Source organism: Myxine glutinosa, chromosome 1, assembly GCF_964187855.1.
Source record: "Myxine glutinosa chromosome 1, kmMyxGlut1.1, whole genome shotgun sequence".
Classification (NCBI taxonomy): domain Eukaryota; kingdom Metazoa; phylum Chordata; class Myxini; order Myxiniformes; family Myxinidae; genus Myxine; species Myxine glutinosa.
Window position 1 is genome coordinate 222,323,772 of NC_136261.1, and position 16,937 is coordinate 222,340,708.

At 47.4% G+C, this 16,937-nt stretch overlaps 1 protein-coding gene across 2 annotated transcripts in view; it reads left to right on the forward strand.

Annotated features, from left to right (window-relative positions):
- The window catches only part of RAD17 (RAD17 checkpoint clamp loader component), an 89,175-nt gene extending 73,505 nt beyond the window's left edge, over positions 1-15,670 (forward strand). For both annotated transcript variants that reach the window (XM_068127566.2, XM_068127577.2), the window contains 4 exons: positions 10,720-10,869; positions 11,874-11,994; positions 13,842-13,899; positions 14,291-15,670. In XM_068127566.2, coding sequence (XP_067983667.2) covers positions 10,720-10,869; positions 11,874-11,994; positions 13,842-13,899; positions 14,291-14,486 — 525 coding nt within the window. In that variant the 3' untranslated portion in view covers positions 14,487-15,670. The remainder of the gene's footprint in view (positions 1-10,719; positions 10,870-11,873; positions 11,995-13,841; positions 13,900-14,290) is intronic.
- Positions 15,671-16,937: the final 1,267 nt, after the last annotated feature.

The following is a 16,937-nucleotide window of genomic DNA, read 5'->3' on the forward strand; positions in this document are numbered from 1 at the left end:
GATTAATTCTCCAGTGTGTAATTTGCCTCCTGTGTTCTTCCCTTCAGTTTAATTACCTTTGGCCAGCCAGGAAATTGAGGCCTTAGTAAAACAACTACAACAAATGGACTCATTCATTCACAGCTCCGCCAGGGCCGACAGAAACAGCATTTGCCGATCGGCAAGGGAACACTGTCATTCGAACATTCCCGAACAGAGATTATACTCCACCTCCCCCCCCCCCCCCCCCCCCCACCCCCTCAAGTTGGATGGGGAGCGTCAGTGAGCAGTAATCTTCAGGTCCTTCCACAGATTCTAAGCGGGATTCAAGTCTGGGCTTTGACTGGGCCACTCAAAGACTTTCACGCTTTTGTTCTGAAGCCATTCCAGTGTTGCTTTGGCTGGATGCTTGGGGTCATTGTCCTGTTGGAATGTAAATCATCGCTGCAGTCTGAGGTCTTTTGCACTCTGAAGCAGGTTCTCCTCAAGGATTTGCCTGTATTTGGCTCCATTCATTGTTCCCTCTATCCTTACAAGTCTCCCAGTCCCTGTCACTGAAAAGCATCCCCATAGCATGATGCTGCCACCACCATGCTTCACTGTCGAAATGATGTTAGATGGGTGATGAGCTGTGCTCAGTTTCCGCCGGATGTAGCGCTTTGCATTCAGGCCAAAGTCGAATACCTATACAACTAAGATATTGTTACAGACACGACTTTGATGTTAAAGTGGGCCGAGCGGAATGGCCGTCGTGTCCGCACAAATTACCCGACTATACTCGACGTTGACGAAGTCGCGCGATGCTGGCTCAATAAGAAAAAGAAGACACCCGGCTGGATTACAATAACACAATACGACACCAGGGGTTCAGTTCTCAAGACCTCCGGAGGAGGTTATATTAAGGCGGAAGGTTAGATTACAACTACAAGAGGGACAGCATAGAAAGACAAGCACTTAGACACACTCTTATATTAATCCCAACAGACGACAGATAAACGGGACAAAATGCTGACTCACACGGGGATTGATGGCAAGGAAAGGCAGGCAGTCGATGGCTCAAGGTGCACTCTTGGCTCAAGGCAGAATCGACTCGGTCCGGTCCAGAGATGCAGGGAGGTCACAGCGCTCGGAAGGCGACGTTCTTTCTCCAAGCTGAGGCGCATCTGACTCAGCGCTCGCAGGTGGCTTTCCTTCTCCAAGCTGGGTGCGCATCTGACGTCACATCCGGCGCGGGGCCGCGTATATCCGGCGGGGAGTGACACGCCCTCGGCTCGTTAGCTCCGCCTCGTGGAATTGGCACGTTGCTTCTCATTGGGTGCGTGCGGGGGGGTTTACCAGGCTCCGCCCTTGACGAGGAGCTGACAAGGAGCCCCTTCGTGGTAACCCCGTGGAGCGCATGGTCTATGGCGCTAATCGAGCCGGTGTGAGGACGCATCCTCCCCCGCTCCGCCGCCATCTCCTCTGTTGTTGTTGTAATTGTTGGGGAAGAAGATGGAAGGAGGTATGGGAAAGGTCCTAAACTCACTACTGATGCCATATAATCACATTCTGGTGCAACGAAGAGTCATAATTAATGGAGACGAGGCCTTAACTGACATAGAATAAGAATAACTAGGAAGATGTCCGAAAGTTGTCTACGTGTGGTGCGGTGGACCTGGGCACGACATTTAATGGGGGAATAAGGGGAAGGTCGGCTCTACTGATTGTTATTTACATGCAATGGGACTAGGGAATGGGGGATCGGGGAAAGTTGGGGAGTATTGGAGAAAATAGGGGAATATTTACAAGCGGATATGGAGGCCAAATTCCATATTCGCAACATTGCACCCTTCTCTACCCTCGGGGCGTCCCGACCCGATAAATTTTTACCTACTTTAGTGTGGCACGCAATGTAGTTCCCTCTACTATTAACTCTACCCTGAGTGCGACAGTTTTACAGATATTCACAAATGAGTAAATATGTCCCCCTGCGACGTTGCACCCTTCTCCTCACAGAAACACCCACAGGATAACCGAATCCGGAAAGAATTCTCAAACTAAACATACAGCCGGTAGGGAGCATTATTTACAAGACTACGCTGCTATTTACACTACGATCCAGGACCTGTTTTTGGAGGAACACATGCAGATGTTATGCATAGAGAGAGCGCGCTTGCCAACATCGATACACCAACCCACGAGTGCTCTGTGGCCGACGGCCTTTAATAACGTGCAGAGCACCCTTCCCCAGCATCAAAAGCACCACCCCACCACACAGTCAGCACCATCCGGTGCAGTCACCATTGTTCATTGGTATAAAAATAAATTCGACAACCCCTAACCCTGCAGGTGTCTCTTGCTCTTCTTGTGGTGCACTTGGTGGTAACTAAAAGTGGTTCACCTGTATGGCATAGGTGCCACGTTGACCCATAGGTCCATCCCCGGGTGGTGCTTGGCCGCAAATGAACTGCGGTCCATTGTGGGTGGCCACAAACATTGCGGTCCATATGGTGTATCGATCCCGGCAGCAAACAGCGAAAGTGCAGGCCCACAACTGCGCAGCCAGCACCTCTCTCTCCTCTCTCTCTACCCCAAAGCCAGATCCTCGGAGGTGGGAGACAAAAGAAGAAACAAGTGAGTAAGGTGGTAAGGGCGCAAAAGTGCACGCAATGTAAGGTGATGCACACTGGGGGCACATGGGAACCAGGTGAGACAGGTACGTTCCTATCGTACGCCCCCCCCCACCAGGTAACCTACATGGCCCCTCCCTTACCCCTTACTGCATCCACAAAACACAACACTACCCATAAACATCTACTTTACAAATCAACAAACATCCCTACTGTCTTCCCCGTTCCTCCCATATACCAAATTCGTCTTCTCTCCCTCCTAACCAATCAAATTTGCCATTTTCAACTCTCATCAAAATTTGCCATCTCCAACTGCACATCAAAATTTGCCATCACCAATTCATCATCAGTCCCTCCTAAGGAGGGAGAGATGGAATCACCCCAATGTCTCATCCACGTCGTGATGCGTCTCACAAATCCACAGCAATCTCATTTCCTGCACACAGAACAAAGAAAACACAGGTGTGGAGTCATCATCATCACCACAGGTAAGTGGCTGCGTATGGTGCGACAGGTTCTTCAATCCTAACTATTTCCTAAATGACTTTAACAACTTTACACCACCCGGGGTCTTCCTCCGGCCAAACCATTGGCCCTCTTACACTATGGGTTCTAAAAACCAATTCCCATTGGCCAAACTGTGGTGCTCTTCAATTTGGGGTCTCACTCCCCCGATTCATCTCCCGGTGCCCTCGTACAATTTCTGGGCTGCGACGTGTACCTCTCCCAGTGGGTCTACCCACCTGCACACCTCCACCACTGCAGTTGCCTCCGAGCTTACCTGCTCCTCACCCTAACCTAACTACCTGGGGAAGGCCCTCTGGCTCTCTCCCCACTCCGTGCCCTCTCTGGCACTGGGCTGCCCGATCCACACCCGGGATCCTCAGGCACCCACTCACAACTACCGGCTCCCAGAGCCCACCTGCGGCCTCACCTGGCCGACATCCTCACAGTGGTGGAGTGCCCAACCAACTACACACACTAACAGGCTACACGCCCAGCCATTTCCACAACACTAATGCACCCATTCACAACACCATTCTGCAACCGCACCACAAATGCCAATATCCAACCACAATTTACCTGCACCCTCTACCTAACACTTACACTACCCGCCCCGGGTGCTCGTGAAAGGGGTCCACTCTTCCCCCATTCACACCTTCGCACCATGCACACCACTCCGTACCACTCACTCCAACTCTCTCCACACACCTGTACCTGCACACCTGTGCTCTCACACCTGGTGCCACCTGCACCCTTCTCTCCCCAAGCGCATTCGCGCTGATCCACACACTCACTACTCATACACTGCTCCACACACCTGTCCAGTTGCACACCTGTGCAATCACACCTGTTCAATTCTCACAAACACGGCATCATCTCAGCTAACTACTCCCTTCTGAAACTTGCGCTTCCCAGTCGTCCCTTTAAACTATTGCGCTCCCTCGTCATTATAATCCACACTAATCTACCTGCGTCCCCACTACAGGTATCAGTCACTAACTAACCTTAACGTTACCTAAGGTCATCTTCTCTAGATCCCTACACACAATATCCTAACCCACCCGGGCTAGTTTTCACTGCCATACACCCCATAAGCTATTGCTCCTTTGCCCCCCCCTGTGAGGGATGGTGGATTTGCCATCCCACCACATCGGGGGTCTCTCACTACCAATTTTGCACATCAAATTTCAACAAATTAAAAATTTGCCAATCACTGCCCATCATCTGCCAATCACTACTGCCAATCCCTTGCCAATCATCAAATTTTGTTTTTCTCTAATTTTGGGTCCAAAACACTAACCTCATCACCCAGTCGACTCACTAATACCTCTCGGTGCGCCAATTCCTGTCCAAAGCCCGGCTTCGTGAAGCCAAGCAATGGATGCTGGTTGTTTTGTGCCAGCGGCTGGATGCATCCCGCATTCGGTGCAGGGAAGGAGGTTTACCCGGGCCGAGATCCCACGCACCATCTCGGCACGGAGCCATCCCATGGCTCGATCTCGGCCTGCCGGAATGCCTCACCAAAAAGTGGTCGCCACGACGACCCTTTCTATCGGGCTGCCCGCTCCGCCTAGTGGAGCACGGACGCGGCCGTTCAAAGCGAGGCCCAGCACGCACCGAGGGCCCGACTCGGCTATAAGTCGTTCTAAACTCTACCCCGTGTAACGTCGATGCTTCACCTGGACGCTTACACCCCGCAGCCCGTTCCTTGCTCACACATCCAGCCGTTTCCCTGCTCCTCGTACCTTTCCCTACACACCCAGGTACACCCATTCCACTCACAGCCTTGGTCACACACCTGACCACCGAACACTTTGGCACACATTCGTTGGTAGCACACCTCACCAACACACCTCTTCGCGCCCCCTCCTCTGTCACCTCCTCTGTGACAATCACAGGTGTGCTCTCATTCGCACACCCAACCACGTGCCTCACTACCAATTCCAGCGTGCATTCCCACTCACGCTCTACCATTCCAGGTGTGCATCTTTCCATCCCAGGTGTACATCCTCGCTCACCTGTCACAACTAACTCACGCTCCATGTCACTCTCACTACTTTCACCTCCATTCCTGACAGAGCACTCACCCTTACTCTTGACAGCGCACTCTTTCCTCATGCACCTGTCCGTCACACACCTTTCTCGCGCACACTCTCCCGTTACACCCTCTGTAACACTCACCACAGGTGGACACTCTTCCTTACTTCTGACAGCGCACTCTTTCCTCATGCACCTGTCCGTCACACACCTTTCTCGCGCACACTCCTGCGCACACTCTCCCGTCACACCCTCTGTAACACTCACCACACCGCGCTTCCATGTGCCCCCTCGCACACGCGTTACGACCGACTCACTCTCGCCAGCACACTCACTCCTTGGCACGCACTTTTTCCTCACACACCCCAGAGTCGGACTTTCTTGCACACCTCCTTTTTCGCACACCAGACCTGTCGCACACTTCACCAACGGCCTCTCACGAACACCCGGGTCCATCTCGACCCCCAAACTCCTTAAATCCCCTGGCGCATCATACGCACGACCATATTGGTCACCACTTACACCGGGTCCTCTTCCTCTTCGCTTCTCCTCCATCACCTGCGAATCCCTCATCCGGTTAATGAGCACATCATCACGATCCAAACACAGACTTTGGACCAATTCTTTTATCTCCTCTTTTATTTCTTTCTTATCCCCTCTCCGTCGCTTCTTAATTTCGCTCATCCCTTCTTCCACTTCTTCTAATTTGTGCTTCACTTCTTTTATTCCCCGGTACGTCTCCTCAAGCTCGTCCTCCAAGGCTACCTTGACCGTTTCCATGTGCGTCCTCACCTGCCGGTCCTTCGTCTCCATTACCTCTATCACCTTGTCCATTTTCCTCGTCAGGTCCTCATGTACCGTCTGGCACTCTTTTTTAATTACCCCTACGTCCTTTTTCATCTCTTTCTGTGTCGATTTTAAACCCTCTATTACCGCTGTGTTCTTCTTTACCTGGTCCCCCAACTCCTTTTGTCCCACTGTCAGTTGTTCTACTCCCAGCGTCAACTCCTCTATACCACCTTGCAATTTTACAGTCCCCTTTCTCACCTCTTTCTCCATGCGCTCCTTACAGTGCCTCACCTCCTCGCGCACTCCTCCGACCTCCTCACTCACTCCTCTTCTGATCTCCTCTCCCATCACTTGCATCTCCTGCCCAGATGCCACCCTCATCTGCTCCATTTCCTCCCTGTGAGCATCCAGTTTGGTTTCTACCCCCATTCTGACCCCCTCTATCTGCTGCTCCATTTGTTTAACTTCCCTTTCCGCTTGGTCCCTCATGTCCCTCAATTTGCCTTCCATACTGTTTTCTAACCCCTCTAACCCATTTTTCACTCCCTCTATCTGATTCTCCTGGGCAGCCATTCTATTTTCTACCCCCATTAACCCATTTTTCACTTCTTTTATCCCGTTGTCTAACCCCTCAAAATTATTGTCTAACTTCCCAATTTTCTTGTCTAACTCCTCAAAATTATTGTCTAACTTCTCACCGGTACCCCTCGCTTCGTCCCTCATTACCCCCATTTGGTTTCCCATTACCCCCATTTGGTTTCCCAAGTCATTCCTCAGGTCTTCACTTGTCTGGACCATGAGCGCCTTTATTTGTTCCATAAATAGGCCCCAATCCATCGGCGGCGCTGCTACGGTCGCGGGCGCGGTGACCAGCGAGGCGCCATTTTGTGCGTTTGCTACCCTCGCTGCTTCGCTCTCCTCACGTCCCTCAATTTGGTCCTGGACCGACCCTGCCTCACTCTCCCCTACCGGACCCCAGCCGTCTTGATCCGCCATAGCGCGACTTGCAAAATTCGAGTTTCGTAAAACAAAACAAATTTCGGCCGCTCCAAATTTTGACCAAATTTTTTTTTCCTCTATTCGTTTTTTTTTTTTTTTTTTCAAAATTTGGTCGGGCCTCGAATCTCACTCCCGACACCAATTGTTACAGACACGACTTTGATGTTAAAGTGGGCCGAGCGGAATGGCCGTCGTGTCCGCACAAATTACCCGACTATACTCGACGTTGACGAAGTCGCGCGATGCTGGCTCAATAAGAAAAAGAAGACACCCGGCTGGATTACAATAACACAATACGACACCAGGGGTTCAGTTCTCAAGACCTCCGGAGGAGGTTATATTAAGGCGGAAGGTTAGATTACAACTACAAGAGGGACAGCATAGAAAGACAAGCACTTAGACACACTCTTATATTAATCCCAACAGACGACAGATAAACGGGACAAAATGCTGACTCACACGGGGATTGATGGCAAGGAAAGGCAGGCAGTCGATGGCTCAAGGTGCACTCTTGGCTCAAGGCAGAATCGACTCGGTCCGGTCCAGAGATGCAGGGAGGTCACAGCGCTCGGAAGGCGACGTTCTTTCTCCAAGCTGAGGCGCATCTGACTCAGCGCTCGCAGGTGGCTTTCCTTCTCCAAGCTGGGTGCGCATCTGACGTCACATCCGGCGCGGGGCCGCGTATATCCGGCGGGGAGTGACACGCCCTCGGCTCGTTAGCTCCGCCTCGTGGAATTGGCACGTTGCTTCTCATTGGGTGCGTGCGGGGGGGTTTACCAGGCTCCGCCCTTGACGAGGAGCTGACAAGGAGCCCCTTCGTGGTAACCCCGTGGAGCGCATGGTCTATGGCGCTAATCGAGCCGGTGTGAGGACGCATCCTCCCCCGCTCCGCCGCCATCTCCTCTGTTGTTGTTGTAATTGTTGGGGAAGAAGATGGAAGGAGGTATGGGAAAGGTCCTAAACTCACTACTGATGCCATATAATCACATTCTGGTGCAACGAAGAGTCATAATTAATGGAGACGAGGCCTTAACTGACATAGAATAAGAATAACTAGGAAGATGTCCGAAAGTTGTCTACGTGTGGTGCGGTGGACCTGGGCACGACATTTAATGGGGGAATAAGGGGAAGGTCGGCTCTACTGATTGTTATTTACATGCAATGGGACTAGGGAATGGGGGATCGGGGAAAGTTGGGGAGTATTGGAGAAAATAGGGGAATATTTACAAGCGGATATGGAGGCCAAATTCCATATTCGCAACAATATGCTCGTTTTGTATTTTTAATTAATTTTCTGAAATTTGTCGAATTTGTTTTTCCCTTGGAAGTTGTCGGTTACGATGTGTAAATAAAGGTGGGAAAAAATTCTGATTTATTGCAATTCCAAGCTATAAGGCAACAAAAGGTGAAAATTTTGAAAGGGGGTGTGGACTTTCTATAGGCACTGTGTGTGTGTGTGTGTGTGTGTGTGTGTGTGTGTGTGTGTGTGTGTGTGTGTGTGTGTGTGTGTGTGTGTGTGTGTGTGTGTCCCCATACATATATACACATCTTCTCCATTATTGACAGATGCAGTGATCACAGACAAGTCTTTGTATTGTGCCCCAGGCTGCACAAAATTGTAAGTTTAAACCTTAGTACTTTTATGTGGGGTACCTTTTATAACGCTATCAATGGCTTGGGAGTACAAAATTGTACCCGTGTTCAAAGGAAGCGGTTCAGTTTGGCATTTTTAATATGAAATAGGCAAAGCCTATAAACGAACGAAACCCTTTAAAATTACCCTTCAGAATTACCCTCCAGAACACTTTGGAATTACCCTTTAGAATACTTTAGAATTACCCTTTAGAACGACTCTTTAGAATCCTTTAGAATAACTTTAGAATACCTTAGAATTACGCTCGAGAACACTTTAGAATTACCCTCTAGAACACTTTAGAATTACCCTCTAGAACACTTCAGAATTACCCTCGAGGACACTTTAGAATTACCCTCGAGAACACTTTAGAATTACCCTCGAGAACACTTTAGAATTACCCTCTAGAACACTTTAGAATTACCCTCTAGAATACCTTAGAATTACCCTCTAGAACACTTTAGAATTACCCTCGAGAACACTTTAGAATTACCCTCTAGAACACTTTAGAATTACCCTCGAGAACACTTTAGAATTACCCTCGAGAACACTTTAGAATTACCCTCGAGAACACTTTAGAATTACCCTCTAGAACACTTTAGAATTACCCTCGAGAACACTTTAGAATTACCCTCGAGAACACTTTAGAATTACCCTCGAGAACACTTTAGAATTACCCTCTAGAACACTTTAGAATTACCCTCGAGAACACTTTAGAATTACCCTCTAGAACACTTTAGAATTACCCTTTCGCATAACTCTTTGAATACTTTAGAATTACTCTCTAGAACCCTTCAGAATTGCCCTAGAATTACTCTGGAACCCATTGGAATTACCCTTCAGAATTACCCTAGAATTACTCTGGAACCCATTGGAATTACCCTTCAGAATTACCCTAGAATTACTCTGGAACCCATTGGAATTACCCTTTAGAATTAAACACAGTGGGTAAGAAAGTTTCTTCTTCATCTTTGACGGACGGACGGAACGATGAAAATAAGGACATGGCCAAATATTGAAGTGGCTTCACCGCTTAAAAAGGACAATATTTTGACAACGAAACCTGATGATCATCTCGGACAACCACCAATGACTTCTTCCTCGCATATTTGGACACTTAATTGTAAGGCAGACGAGGCTGTTATTTTATGACGAGCTGCTCCCGATGATGCCAAAGTACATAATTGTCCTATCCTGGCATTGAGTGTTCAACAGTTACCCCTTAATCACCTTCCATTCAGGGCATACCGATCAATTCCTTCACAGTTGATCAGAATTTTAAACAGGGTTTCTTTAATTTACTGAGGCACTCGGCAGTGGATTCAAACACCTGAACAGTGTTTGACATCTGCTAACGGCAACGTTAGCCAGGAGTGTTTATGCATTAAATTGGCAAAAATGTTACACTAATTTATCATTGTGGCGAACTCCAGCAGGTGTAGCAGCTGTTTTCAGCATCTAATGGGCTCATGTCCAGCAGCGTTGCATGGAGGATAGCAGCGAATGCTTTGAATTAAGTTTGTGAAAGCATTACGTTCCACCTTACCAAAGGTAGGGAACATGTATCAAGAAGTGAAGTTGTACTTTAGGTATCCCAACAAAGGTCCATGCTCCACCATGGACCATTGTGGGTGAATGGGTGCCAAAGTCCCAAATCAGTAATTTGATTTTATACAGCTCGTTGGAGCAGGAATTTCAAATTTGACTTGGGTGCTGATAAACTCGCTTATTCTTGGCGAAGCAAGCCTTGGCAAGCCTGATGCAATCAATGCGAGCAAACAGGTGCTTCGTTAGATATCCTAGACAATGGATAACTCACCTTTTTGATTTGATGCCCTCCATATGAAGTCATTCTGACAGCTTGTAGTCAGGTCAAGAATCAAACCCAAGATGGACACCTCCAAGGCAGGCATGCTACTTCTGTGCCATCCTATCAAACATTTTTGTTTTGTTATTGCAATGTCAACTCCCGTAAGTTTTGTTTTCGTGAACACATTTATTTGTCTTTTTAATTCTTATGGAATTGTTTTATTCATGCAGATAGCAAATGCCACTCTGATATTGTGGACTCATTAGAAAGTCGATCATTTATGTGCATCGAGAACCCCGATTGGATGTTGTTTTAATTTCACAGTCTTACTCAATGGTGTAATTTATGTATGCTCACAGAGTTGGTCGACAATGTGTGACTACTCGGCTTGTGTGACCACGCGTGCCATGTTGTTTGCGAAACGTGGGCGAGTGCCAGGAACTCCAGGGGCAAGTGGCCCAGGCTGGATGCCTCTTCATAAGCCCCAGTATCTGGATGTCAAGAAGAAGGTGTGTTTATATTTTGTCCGCACACATTAATTGCACCATGTGTAAATGGACAACAACGTGCATTTTGAAAATGAGAATGCAAACTCTTTTTGTCTGCTTTCTGATGTGCTTTTCCCCCATTTAATTGGACCTGAAACATTTTCATTTCACTTTTAGTATCATGACACGAGGTATATGCATTTTCTGAGATATATATGTGAAATAATCTTTTGACCCAAAACCCCCACTCCTCCCCCCCTCCCCATCCCACTCCTCCCCTTCCCCCCTCCCACTCCTCCCTTTCCCCCCTCCCACTCCTCCCCTTGCCCCCTCCCACTCCTCCCCTTGCCCCCCTCCCACTCCTCCCCTTGCCCCCCTCCCACTCCTCCCCTTGCCCCCCCTCCCACTCCTCCCCTTCCCCCCTCTTCACCACCCAATCGGCCCACGTGGCTGTGAGATATTTGGCTGAATTCTTCAGGTAAGTCGACACAAAGCAATGATAATGGCATGAGAGAGACTCCCTTCCGTTTTCCCCTTGACTTTTGTATGGATCCTTTGGTTTTATTCGACCCACAATATATGTATACTCTGTGTGTGGTGGCCCTACTTTACTTGAAAAAACAAACCACTGGGCGTGTTCCACTCTGGCAAATCACTTAATGTGCGGTCTCTCACCCCACACGCCCCTCCTACAACCCCATAAAAGTGCACCACGCTAGGCGTTAGGGTATCTTGCATATACTCGGTGATCTGCCAGCCTATCTGCCGTATCCATACAAACATGTCACATAGCGTTAGGTGATGATTATGAGTGAGGCCTGTGACTTGAGACCCAATTGTTCAGGGTTTAACCAAATAGTGCAGTCCCCATGTTTGACAATGTAATGTCATGTTGGTTGTCATCATGTGAAGGCAGTGTCAGTGTATAAGTGAATTGTGGAAGTCCAGGCAGTCGTTTTGTGGTTCCGTTCCCAAAATGTTTTTTGCTTTGTTTGCTTATTCCATTTGTTGTTCTGTGTCCACAGTCTGTTGAGCAATCGGCAACAGCTCAGGACCTGTTTAAGTCATGGCGGTTACCCTCTGACTCACTGCTTACCGAGTTGCTGCCATTTCTGGCTTACCTTGGCACACCTCTGCACAACCCAGGTTTCCTGCTCACTCCTTAAAATATCATATACATTCAAATGTTTGGTCTTTGTCATCTTGCAACATTGCTTTTCACGATACATACCAAGTGTTGTGTTGTTTTTGGTTTCACTAATCACACACGGTTTCATACTCAAACCGAAATGCGTGGTTCTTCACGCAAAGCAGTCTCCTTTAAAGGGGAACCCAAACGCTCAAACCACCTGGGCGCTGATCTATCCCTTGATACAGTAAAAATAGATGTCTTTTTCCGATTTGCAATTTATAAAGTGGGCAATTTTGCAATTAAAGGTCGAAATTTTCTTCTTCTCCATGATCAGCCATGACGTAGTACCATGAAGCCGAGCACCACTTCCTCATCGTTTACGAGTTGCATCGCGCGGTGCGATTTTACTGCAACGACGAATAATTTTCGAATTTCTACAAATATGCCTCGTGGATGCGTCCTTGGTGGTTGCAATAATACAAACCGAGATGGTTCCATGCTTCCAGAAATTGGATGTACAGTTGCCAGAAATTGGATGTACAGTTGCCAGAAATTGGACTAGGTTTGCCTGAAATACCCGAGTGTGGATCAGGCCTACAAAATATTATTTTTTGTTTTGGGGACATTTTGCAGAGCACTGTTATGAAGCAACAGAGATGGCTAGATATTGTGGTCATCCGCCACAATTGAGAGAGGGATGCCATCCCCACCATTAAGGGGAAGAAACGACCGTCACACTAATCTGTAAAACCATCTCTACCGAGCTACCAGCATATGGCCACGGGCGATTTGAGTGGTGAATGGAACACATGTGTTGGTCTGCCGGCGACCAAATTCATCTCGCTAGATGTGCTGGCTAGCATCGCCACCACCTTGCCCGACGCATCTAAGGAGATCCCATCATCCCAAAAACTCCTACCCCTCCTCCCCCAAAAATGCCTCCAACCACCCCCACCACAAACCCCCATCAGCCATCAACCCCACAATATCCATCACCATCCCACACGAACATCCAGACAAACCTGATCTTTAAGTTTATTTTCATTCTGAAGGTGAGATGTAATGTCATGCTCTTCCTGTTCTGTGTTTTGTGAAATTATATGTATGTTCTTTCGACTCAAGTGGGATTGCGTGAGATCTCGTCAGAGCACACCACAATGTCGGCCTGACGAATAAGGCAGTTCATTTCCACCACCCCAACCCCCTCCGCAATCCCCCATCAACCGTGTGCCTGGGCGCGTCTGTGCCGTATTTCTTCTGGAGTTGAATATAACTGATTTTATCTATCAATTAATACATAATCCCTGATAACCCATCAGTTGAATGGGAAAACAAACCTTTCAATCTGTCGAACATTCGACCGGCGTTTTCATCTGCGCCACCAACACTGCCATCTTCACAAACACCTTCTTCATCTGATTTGCTCGCACAAGTTTGAAAACGATTTGGATCTACATTATTATCAGAATATCATCAGAATCTGAGCTCGGAATGCACTGTTTCTCTATGTAAATCTGCCATTTGGATCAAGGTGAGTTAATGGTGTGACGTCACTGACAAAATCCAAAATCAACACTCTCGGCTATTTTTGACACTTTGATTGGGAAAATCTAAAAAAAAAAAAAAAAAAGCTACCATTCAAATTAGACCGTGATTAATGATTTTCAAAGGTTTTCAGAAAAAAAAATATTGCATTTGGGTTCCCCTTTAAGATACCCCCTCTCCATATCGAGACTGCGAGAATCGACATTTTGTAACTCCGCATTGTCATTGTAAATTTTATGGAAATGTTTTATCTTTTTGCAAACCACGTTGGAGTTGCACATCATTTGGGAAACCCGAACTGTCTTTATTTTTGCAGCTCAGATTGTGTTTGTGCAAGAAATCGGAAGAGTAACCCCACCCAGGTTTAGAGACAGGTAAAGTAGTTGCTTGTTGGTTTCTTTAATTTTGAATGGTTAACCAATTAATTTTACGTTTATTATAATATTTTATTTTCATTGTTGGAGAGAGAGTGAGTGGAAGCTGTTGGGCATTGTACATGGTCATACACTACTCACAATAAGTTAGGGATATTGGCAGGTTCTTCGGTGTGGTTGATTTTGTGTATGAATTATGTTGAAAAAAGTTGTTGGTCCTCATTCTATGGTTGTTAATGAGTGTGAAAAAACACAGCATTCTTGATTTCAAAACCATAACCCGAACCCCTATAAAAAAAATTAACTCACTCCCACAATATCCCTAACTTATTGTGAGTAGTATACTTCCTTGCTTCCAAAGAACGGGAAAAAAAAATCGGTTTATTTGCAGACAAAGGCTGGAAACCATTGGTGAGCGTGAGGACTTGGGAGAGAGTTTTGTGCACGGAAGAGACATCTCGGAGGCAGTGGACTTTCCTGGGGATAAACCAGTTGCTGATGCTCTGCCTTCCAGCCAAGGACAGCCTGGGATGGCCCAGGACCTTCATGAAAAGGAATTGATCATTGAAGAGTTTGATTCTGACTGAGGTTTATTGTAGATCATGACTGAAGCCCAGAGTTTTGGAAGCACTTGATGCTAAACACAGAGATGTGTACTATGCACAGTAATGTGGTTGCAGATGATTCATCTTGTACTGTTTTAAGTTTGATCTAATTTTTAGATTCTCCACAGTACATTCATTATATGGTCTATTTATCTACAATCTGTCCATTGTCAAGACTTTGTACAGCCACAGTGCACAATCTATGTGCTCCCTTACGCTAACCCTTCAATCTTTGGTTTGTCAGTTCAACAAGGTGAATATCCAAGAACTGTGCTGCAGCTGAAGCACTTTAAGCACATTGCATACAAACTCCCCTTTCAAATGTGAATGTTTTTTTGAAATGGATTCCAGACAAATGTGTTTGTTAGTTGCAGATTGGCATGTTGCCACTGGACATGTTGTGCCTTTTACGCTATCTGTTTTTGGGAATATAAAACCAATATAACTGTTGTTACATGGAAGTCATTGGTGAGCGAAGCGATTTGGTGGAGACCATGTCCCTTGAAATGACATCCGAGGTCATGGGCCTGATTGTGGCAAAGCACGTGCTCGCACTCCGCCTTCCAGCCTAGGCCGGCCCGGAATGTAGATGTGGTTTTGGGCAAAACACTTGGGTTTCCGAGCATTTTAAGGACATGGTGTTGCTCCTGCTCTTTATTTCCAAATGAATGGACTTGTGAGCATACGTGAACACTTGCTTTAAATGTAAACCATGGCTGTAGACACCAGAAATATTTCTGTAGTGAGATGTGAAAGAAATACGCATTTTGCATCGACACCATTGCATGCCAGATAGACAGCCCAGACGACCGACTCGAGATCTGAAATTTTGGCAAATCGTTCATTCAAAGAGGGGGCACCCATCAAATCCCAAAACGTTTTTTTATATATATATTTAATATACATCTTTTTATTTTTTGAGAATCTCTTATTCTTATTTTCATCCCTCCTCCCCCTTCCTCCCCCCCCCCCGATCCCTTATCTGTTTGGAGGGCTCTGAAAGTACATCCTGTTTTTTTTTTTCTTCTTCTTTCCTCGCACAATCACTGCGACCTTGTATATTTGAACGATACTACGTTACTGCACCTGTCCATTTTCTGCACCATCAAAGGCAGTGTATTAAAAAGCAGTTTTTGTTTCTATTAAATATCTATTTCTTGCTTGCAGTGGTCTTAAGGTGTGGTCTTAATTTGAGTGGTTGTTGCTTCAATCGAACGAAGCCCAAGGGCCATGCTGACGAGCTGTTCCACTGGTTTGGCATTAATTGTGAGGGGTTGTAATGGCAGTCTTGGTTCGGATCGAGTCGACAACTGTTGCAGATAGAGGTATGAACAAACACCCAGACAGAAGAAGAGGAAGAAGAAGAACCACCTTTAGACGCCATTTTTTCCCCGCAGAGCAGGGGCTGGCCTTTTTCGGGCAACGTGGTCCCCTTTTTGAAGCAATGTTTTGTTCAAACACCCACAGTTATCCATTATTTTGAGCCTTTCCAACACCAAAGGCTCATTATACCATTGCTTCACATTATACCATCGATGAGATAAATATATGACTCCTTTTTCTTGGTGCCCCTATCCCCCCTCCCACACGCCTCCTCCCCACCCCGCCCCTGTGACGCATTTCCTGATCCCACCCTAAAAAATAATACGTGACTGTGAATGAGAGGAGTCGCCTTTTATAATTTAGATCAACCTCCATTCTGCAAGTTTTGTTTGGTGGCATCTGAAAACTCAGTCAATGAGATAGTGTTGACCTTCAGTTCCCTCCAAATTTTACAAACTTTCCGTTGAACTTCCTGCTCTCTCCTTTTTGGAATTTCCTTGTCACAGCTTCGAATCGATGATTTAACCTTTAAAGAGCACCTCTGCTATTTTTGGATGGAGTCAACTGAAAGCAAGATGGTTCTAAATTGACATGTCCTGGTGTGGTGAAGGAAAATCCAAGATGGCTGAGCGCATGAAGAAATGTCGTGTGACTCTTGCTGACACACTCCTCACCCTTCCTTCCCCTCAACACTCCTGAAAACACACCCCGAAGCGTCATCGACACACAAGTGGTGAGAGGGGTGTTGGGGTAAACGGGTTTTGGTGGGAGGAGGATTCGGGGTGAGGGTTCGTGGGACGAGAGCTTGGCGTGAGGTGTCGTGGGTTGCGAGCTTGGCGTGAGGTGTCGTGGGTGGCGAGCTTGGCGTGAGGAGTCGTGGGAAGGGGAGGTTGGGATGAGGGGTCGTGGGACGAGAGTTTGGCGTGAGGGGTCGTGGGTGGTGAGCTTGGCGTGAGGGGTCGTGGGTGGTGAGCTTGGCGTGAGGGGTCGTGGGTGGTGAGCTTGGCGTGAGGGGTCGTGGGTGGTGAGCTTGGCGTGAGGGGTCGTGGGTGGTGAGCTTGGCATGAGGGGTCGTGGGTGGTGAGCTTGGCGTGAGGGGTCGTGGGACGA